This window comes from Triticum urartu, unplaced genomic scaffold (assembly GCF_003073215.2).
Source record: "Triticum urartu cultivar G1812 unplaced genomic scaffold, Tu2.1 TuUngrouped_contig_6111, whole genome shotgun sequence".
In the NCBI taxonomy this organism is placed as follows: Eukaryota; Viridiplantae; Streptophyta; class Magnoliopsida; order Poales; family Poaceae; genus Triticum; species Triticum urartu.
The window spans coordinates 2,876-11,061 of record NW_024116844.1 but is presented as its reverse complement, the minus strand read 5'-3'; the positions used below and the strand labels follow the sequence as shown (position 1 = coordinate 11,061).

Sequence of the window (8,186 nt, the reverse complement as noted above, 5' to 3'; positions counted from 1 at the left end):
GAAAGAAGTTGTACGAGATGTGACAAAAGTAGCTCTAAGTAAACTTTTTCTAAAAACTTAGAGCATCTCCAACAGCCGCGCCAAAAGGCGCGCGCGATAAACCGAGTTTTTAGCGCGCGGGACGTTTTCGCGCGCTCCAGCGATGGCAGGAAACTAGCGCGCGAGAATCGTTTGCGCGCACGTGGAAAAAGGCGGCAGCTCGCACGCTATTTTTGGCGCACCGCTTCCGGCGCGCCTTTAAATTGTGGCGCTCGCTACACGGCTATTCCACACTCTCTCTTTCCTCTTCCGCTGCCACGCGTGCCTCCCCCGCTTCCTTGCTGGCAAAGTCCGTCTCGCTCTCGGCACCTTCCAGACTGCGCACGAGGCAGCGCGCGCGTACGACGCAGCGGCGTGGCGCCTAGACAGGCCACGCACGCAGATGAACTTCCAAGACGTGTACACGCGCCAGCAGGTGGCAGGACGTCGCCCCTCCGCCTCGTCTTATCACGGACCAGGACCGTGCGGAGCACGCTCGGCGGCAGCACCGCCTCCTCATCGCTGAGGAGGACGAGCGGGCCATGGCGAAGTGGCGCCGGCGCCACCCGGAGGACGTCGCCGACGAGCAAGCTTACTGGGCGAAGCAGACGGCAAAGCGCCGCGCGGAACGGTTGGACAGGCGTCGGCGGAAGGCCCTGGCGTTATCGCAGTACGATATCGTTGAAGCAGGTGGGCAGTCGATCTTTACGGATAATGATCCTCGTTGGGACGACATGTGGCTCGATACCTCGGACCAGACGAGCGAGGATGATGATGATAATGACGAGTGGGAGTAGATTGTAGTTGCATTGCACTATCTAGTAGTTTTTTTATGTCGTTGGACCGTAGTTTTATCTATTTATGATGCGAAACTATGTAAAATATCTATGTATCGTTTTTACCTATGAATTTTTATTTAGTATCGTTTTTACTTAAAAAATATGTGCGCAATGTTCGGCTGTTGGAGCTACGCGCGCGCTGTATGTGAGCGTGGCTGCTAGAGCTATACGCACGCTAAATTTTAGCGCGGCTGCTGGAGCCAGCGCTGGCCGCCGTGCTTTTCCCTCCATTCCTTTATCTAAGGTGTATTATTTTCAGCACAGTGACCAAGGCATATAGTTATGTAGTAGATAGGACAAAATTACCCTTGTCTAATTTGTATATGAGCGGCAAGTAAATCATTTAGGCTAGAAAAGAAAGAGATACACACAATCAGGAGAGAGATATTTTTTCTTTTCTTTCTCTACAAGGAGAGATACATGTAATCAGATGAGAGATACTTTTCTTTTTCTGAAGGGTCAAGATTGGAATTATGAGAAATTAGAACAAATGCACCTTACATTATAAAATTTTATAAAAAAGACAATACAACTTATATAAAGAAATTGAGGGAGTATTTTTTAGCGCGGCGCGCGTTGGGCTGGTGTTGGAGATGCTTTTAGCAAGTGGCAACTGAACCGAGGAGCGGCTAGGCCCATGAAGAGCCCACAACGTTTGCTTGCTAGAGTTAGGGTTCCACTTCCACCGCACCACCTCCCCTCCTCTCTCGCCCTCGCCCTCGCCCTCGCCGTCGCCGCCGCCGCCGCACAGCACAGCACAGCAGGGGGGGTTTGTTGGGTGGTGAAGGATGAGGCCGGTGTTCTGCGGCAACTTCGACTACGAGACGCGGCAATCGGACCTGGAGCGCCTCTTCTCAAAGTACGGACCCATCCGCCGCATCGACATGAAATCCGGTACGATTCTCCCTCCCCTGCCTGCCTGCCCTCTGCTCTGTGGATTATCACGCCATAAAATCTTCCCTGCTCTGCTCTGCTCTGCTCGTGTCCATAGATGATATTCAATTGCTCTGCTCTGTGTACTACCTACACTAGTATGCTCTGCTCTATGGATGAATGGATGAATGGATGAATGTTTCTACTGCCTGCAGGCTACGCCTTTGTCTACTTCCAAGACGAGCGCGATGCGGAGGATGCTATAAGGCGCCTTAGCAACGCCGAGTTTGGCCATACCAGCCGCAGGCTCTCCGTCGAATGGTCAAGGGTAACCTGCTCTTCTCTGTCTGTCTCTCTCTCTGTACCCTGATGATTTCGTTCGTGCTACAAGCAGACTCTTCTCCTCCTCTCATGCATGTCTCCCTTTCCTCCAGCAAGAGGAGCCGGTGCCCAAGAACCGCGACAGGCCTACAGGGGCTGATGCAAAGCCCACCAGGACGCTCTTTGTTATCAACTTTGACCCCATCCGCACCAAAGTCGTCGATATCGAGAGGCATTTTGAGCCCTACGGCAAGATTGCAAACATTCGTATCCGCAAGAACTTTGCTTTCGTGCAGTACGAGGCGCAGGAGGACGCCAGCGTAGCCGTCAACAAGACCGACAAGAGGTACTGCCCATCCTCCATCCAGTATCAACAAATCAACAAACAATGCTGCAAATCTTGTATGACTCTTTACTTGTTGCCAAGTGCATTTCCACTTTGCTCTACACTAGAGCCCTGGGCAGGCATGGCATTGCTGCTATTACTACTGCATCTAACAATGCACTGATTCTTCCGTCATTTCATTTGGGGTCCATAACATCTTCATACTGGATTCCCTCCCCCCCGACTAGTTAGGTTATTTCGCACTGTGCTGAGGTCTCAAATTCTCTGCTACATCATGTGACTGATGCAATACCTGACATGCATTTTCATATGATAATTGGATGGGCTTTGTTCTTACAATAATTATTTTTACATCAATACGAAAGCAAAACTGTTAGGTAGGCTGCAATTTTTAGGCCCTCAAATATTATCTGCGCGCTTGCTCCACTGAAGCACCGTCAAGTCATTAACTCTCCAATATCGTAGGAATGCTTACTCTGCTCCACTGAGCCATCGTCTAGTTCTGCTTCATGCACTTTGGCAAGTAGATTTGGTAACCAGTTATTCTTTTTGGGTCTTGAGCTAGTTTCATGTGGATGGCCTCAGTTTTGGTTTGCTGAATTTGCACTGTCATGCCACATGCAGTTGCAATTTCCCCTTGTAAATTTGTAGCTACTTTTCTAGGAATTGAAATTTGACCAAGTACGTTTGCTGCTGAAGCTTTTCTCATTGTCTATTCTGCTTCATATTATCTGCAACCCCCTCTTATATCATTCATAACATACATGGTGATTATTTTTGGGATAGTAGCTTCTAGGCTGTTCTTCCCATCAAGTCTGATGTATCTGTAAACTGTAATATTGTCGGCATCTTGCTTTGCTCGTGCAGACTTTTACGTCACATTTCTCATTGCTGGGTGTCATCCCTTCCTGTTTCTGTGCAGCACGATATTGGACAGGGTAGTGACGGTTGAATACGCCTTCCGGGATGATGACAATGAAAGAGATGACAGACATGGCAGTCCCAGGCGAGGCGGTGACAGATACGGCAGCCCGAGACGAGGGGGTGACAGATATGGCAGTCCCAGACGAGGCGGTGACAGATATGGCAGTCCAAAAAGAGCTGACCAGGGCAGGCGTCCCTACGTGCGCTCCCCTAGCCCTAGGTACCGAAGTCCAGATTACGATCGCCGTCCACGTAATTCTGGGTATGATCGCCGCGATGGAGCACCCTATGGTAGGAGCCGAAGCCCTGTGTATGATCATTATGAAAGAGGCAGGAGCCCCGGCTATGGTCGTTATTAGGTAAGAATACTGAGTGAGTTTCTGAAAGAAACCATTATTATTATTATTGTTATTATTATTGTTATTATTGTTGTTGTTGTTGTTGTTGTTGTTGTTGTTGTTGTTGTTGTTGTTGTTGTTTTTTACTACCTTTCCTAGCATATCTTTGAAGTGCTTATTCCGTTTGGCGGTGCTACATTTGATTTTCTATCCCGTTGGATGTTGTTGACCCACACTTTTCAGGGTGGATCGATTTCGAAGGATCACAAAGGAAGGAATCCCAGGGAGGAAGGAGGGTGCATACGCTCAGACCCTTTTTGTCCGTGTGCTAGAAGAGCGAGGGAAGTGAAGGGCAATGCAATGCTATTTTTTTCATATCAACACCACCTTGTGTATTTGAGACGAATAGTTGATATCAGGTGGGATCAAGATGTTTTAAGCGATTGTTGGTCGAACTGGCATGGATGATGTACGCGGTTACGCCTCTTAATGGCCTCTTGACAAACTAATGACCTGACACTTTGGAGAAGTAGTTTGTTTGTTTGTTTGTTTGTTGTGATGATGGATCCCTGTATGGTATTGGTTTTGGTATTGGTATGCCTTCCAGTTGATTGACAATAAGATGTTAGTAACGCCCAAAATATGTATGTATTGGTTTTTGTTGCTGTGTTTGTTTGTTGTGGTCTGCCATCCATTTCCATTGGCTAATAATGAAAGTTAGCATGGCCTGGAGATTTGTTTTCCCAATGACCGATCAGAATTCATTTTCTAGATAAAATTCAGTTAGGTGGGGAAAAAGAAAAAGGGACTGAATTTATGTATCAGGCAGGCCATGCTGCTTACTGCTGTCTGCTCGGGAACTAAGACCATCTACAGCCGGACGACTCAAATCTGCGCCATTTGTCGCCAACCCTTTCTCCCCCAAGGTCCGTCCTGTCGCTGCACGCGAGGGAGGCCTGTGTGGTGGGTGTGGCCTCCATCCAAACACAACATGCACTCAAAATTCATAGTTTACTTTTGCAAGACCATGTATAGCTCGTGCCAAATTCAGTAGGGGGCCTTTCTAACATGTGGAGATTGATATCTGCAAGGGCTAGGCCAACACTGTCAACTGTATGTTTGTTTCTGAATATCAATCAAAATTATGGAGGAAATGCTACAATTATTCAAGGGAAAGTGATCCTGTGTCTTTTTTGTTGTTGTGTATTTATTATGCCTGCATTAAGCTACTGATTATCCATGGTTTTCACTGGTTATCTTTGTTTTAGGCTCATGGACCAGTTTCTGAGTTTTTTTTACAGCAAATAGACTTTATTTCTCATATGATGATCATGTCATTTACAAATAAATAAGAAACAAAGTCAGGGATTACATTCAGACACCAATGCAACGTCGGGTCCTAGATAAGAGTCCATTTGTTGCGTTGCCTCCACGCAAACGAGATATCAGATTCAATCTTCACATTGTTGCACCCCAAATTTGCCAACAAGTATATTCCATTTCTAATTGCCATGAGCTCCGCTGAATCAACATCTCGGATATGCAAAAGAAACCAAGTCGTTGCCGCTAGAAAGTCACGCCGTTCATCACGCACGACCAGTGGTGAGTCCAGGACGGAAGTGGAGGGTGGGCTCAAAGTTAACTGCGAAAAAATGAAACGTTCGTTTGAAGAAAAAACATCATCTCGTAATTCTTTTTTTTCAAATAAGCTGAGATTTTTCTAGATTACTACTGGAAACATGTACTCCCTCCGTTCCGAATTACTTGTCGCAGGTACGGATGTATCTAGATGTATTTTAGTTTTAGATACATCCATTTCTGCGACAAGTAATTTGGAACAGAGGGAGTAGTATTTACTGGAAGTTTTGAAAAAAAAATTGGAACCAAAATTTCAATCTGCTAGATAAATAGCCATTATCCCTCTGTCCAAATGTGCTCAAACTTTCCCAAATACTACTGGAAACATGTAGTTTTTACTGTAATTTGTTTGAATTTTTTGAAAATAAATAAATTTTGAGTCTGCTTAGCTAAAAGCCATTATCTCCCAATCCATTTGTCCAAATGTGCTCAAACTTTCCCAGAATACCACTAGAAACATGTAGCTTTCTTTCACATCCAAGATCAAACGCATGAGTTGAACAATATTTTGATTCTTTCTTTGCAAAGCTTGATATATATTATTTGTGTAGACATGATGCAAACTTACAGTAGACAATATGCAAAGACAATATTGAATTCGGAATCAAATTACCCACTGCTTTTGTTGCCAATTTGGTACAAGAGAGCTGCTAGCCTGTAGGTTGCAGAGTTGTTCAACTCCTCTTGACTCCGTTCACCATGCACCGAAGGTAAGCCAGTAGAACTCACTGGTGTAGAATTGGCCATTAGTCCTGGTTCGTAAGGGCCTTTAGTTCAGGTTTACCAACCGGGACTAAAGGGTCGGAACTAAAGCCCCTCTTTAGTCCCGGTTTGCCACGACCAGGGACCAAAGGCCCACCACGTGGCCTGGGCCCGGGCCGGGGGTTGGGGGTCCTTTAGTCCATCCCGGTTGGTGATACCACCCGGGACTAAAATGTTTAGGGGTTTATGCTTTATTTTTTCTTTTAATTTTGTGTTTTCCATTTAATTCTTTATCATTTCAAACATATTTTACGCTACTACATATTGTACATGTCATGCATATATAAATAGAATTTCTCGTAGAACCAATCATATATCATAGCATTTCTCGTACGACCATATGCGCGTGCACACACACACACACACACATATATATAGGGTAACGCTATTCTAAGCGTGAGTGTAGATTAGCTTATTCTACACCCCTAGTAACGCTATATACAAAATCTAGTAAACAATGTACAAATTGTAGTAATTTTGAAAATATTTTTTTTACTATCCAAGTTTGTAATTTACTATATTTTCAGAAAAATTACTATATTTTATATATTGCGTTACTACATTTTGTATGTATCGTTACTGGGGTGTAGAATAAGTTATTCTACACTCACGCTTAGTTTAGCATTACTATATATATATACACGTCAAACTCCCACTGAAGCTCGGTGGCGTCTCTTGTGTCTGACTCAGTGATACCTGCAACAGTGTTTGTAGTAATCTGTGAGCCACGGAGACTCAGTAATCCTATTACCCACTGTGTCAAAACTAACAAAGCTTAAGATGGGTATGGAAGGTTAAGTGGTGAGGTTGCAGCAAGCACTAAGCATTTGTATGATGGCTAACTTACGAATACAAGAATAAGATGAGAGACTATGCATACGGTCGCAAACTAGTACTAATCAAGAAGTGATCCTGTACTACTTACGTTGCAATCACAACCTGACCGTGTTCTCTTCCCGAACTTCATCGAAAAGAGACGATCACGGTTACACACGCGGTTAGTGTATGTTAAATGAGTTTAGTGTCAAGTTCACTACAACCGGATATCATAAATTTCTCATCTGCCACATAACCGCAGGCACGGCTCTTGAAAGATTTAACCATGCAGGGGTGTCCCAACTTAGTCCTTTATAAACTCTCAGGATCCGCAGCGGCAAATCTCCATCTCTGGACACCCCGATCAAACTCGGAATCCCGGTGCACAAGACGTTTCAACAATGGTAAAACAAAACCAGCAAGACCTCCCGACGTGCCGACACAACGACTGGAGCCGTGCGTATCTCGAAATCAGGCCACGATCGGATGGGACATCCTACGAGTAAAACCAATCCTTGAGTTTCCCAGAGGTGGCCCTGCAGTCTACCCGGTTTGGACCAACACTTATGAGGAGCACTAGCCTTGGTTTTTTATTAAGAATCCTCGGGTTAATTACTCCCTATGCAAATTTTAGTTGTTATTAGGCAAATTGTAAAACCAAAGTTGGGCCTTGCTGGAAGAGTTTTATTCAAAGCGAACTGTCAAGGGGCCCCATAAAACCCGACCGTGTTAGGAACGCAAAATCAAGGAACATAACACCGATATGTTGGAAAATAGGGCAGCAAGAGTGGAACAAAACACCAAGCAAAAGGCCAAGCCTTCCACCCTTTACCAAGTATATAGATGCATTAATTAAATAAGAGATATTGTGATATCCCATGATATCCATGTCCCAAAATGGAATAACCTGCACTGCACCTGCAACTAGCAACGCTATAAGAGGGGATGAGTAAGCGGTAACATAGCCAAACAACGGTTTGCTAGGAAGTCGGGTTAGAGGCTTATCATGGCAATTTGGGAGGCTTGATAAACAAGTGGTAGGTAGTGCGACACAACGATAGCAATGAACAACTAGCAATCAAAGATAGTAGTGATATCAGGGGTAATGATCATCTTGCCTGAATTGTCCTTAGTGGTATGGAAAACTTGCTCCTCGTGAACGTACTCGACAGGGTCCTCAGACTCGAACTCGTCTCCCGGTACTACCCACAAGAAAGAGCAAGCATACGATAAACAAACAAGGCATGGCAATGAACATATTCTACATGCAAGTCTATCATGAATGAATATGAAGAATTTTACGAAAGGGGC

The 8,186-nt window shown here is 45.0% G+C and overlaps 1 protein-coding gene across 2 annotated transcripts; it reads left to right on the top strand.

Moving 5' to 3' along the window:
- Positions 1-1,485: 1,485 nt before the first annotated feature.
- On the top strand, positions 1,486-4,206 carry LOC125530153 (serine/arginine-rich splicing factor RS31-like). Of its 2 annotated transcripts, none has more exons than XM_048694556.1 (5): positions 1,486-1,751; positions 1,946-2,058; positions 2,165-2,397; positions 3,320-3,680; positions 3,921-4,206. In XM_048694556.1, the coding sequence occupies exons 1-4, from the start codon at positions 1,646-1,648 to the stop codon at positions 3,678-3,680; spliced, it is 813 nt and encodes a 270-aa protein (XP_048550513.1). In that variant the 5' UTR covers positions 1,486-1,645; the 3' UTR covers positions 3,921-4,206. The 2 variants fall into 2 exon arrangements, with proteins under 2 accessions (XP_048550513.1, XP_048550512.1); XM_048694555.1 differs by having other exon boundaries at positions 3,903-4,206.
- Positions 4,207-8,186: the final 3,980 nt, after the last annotated feature.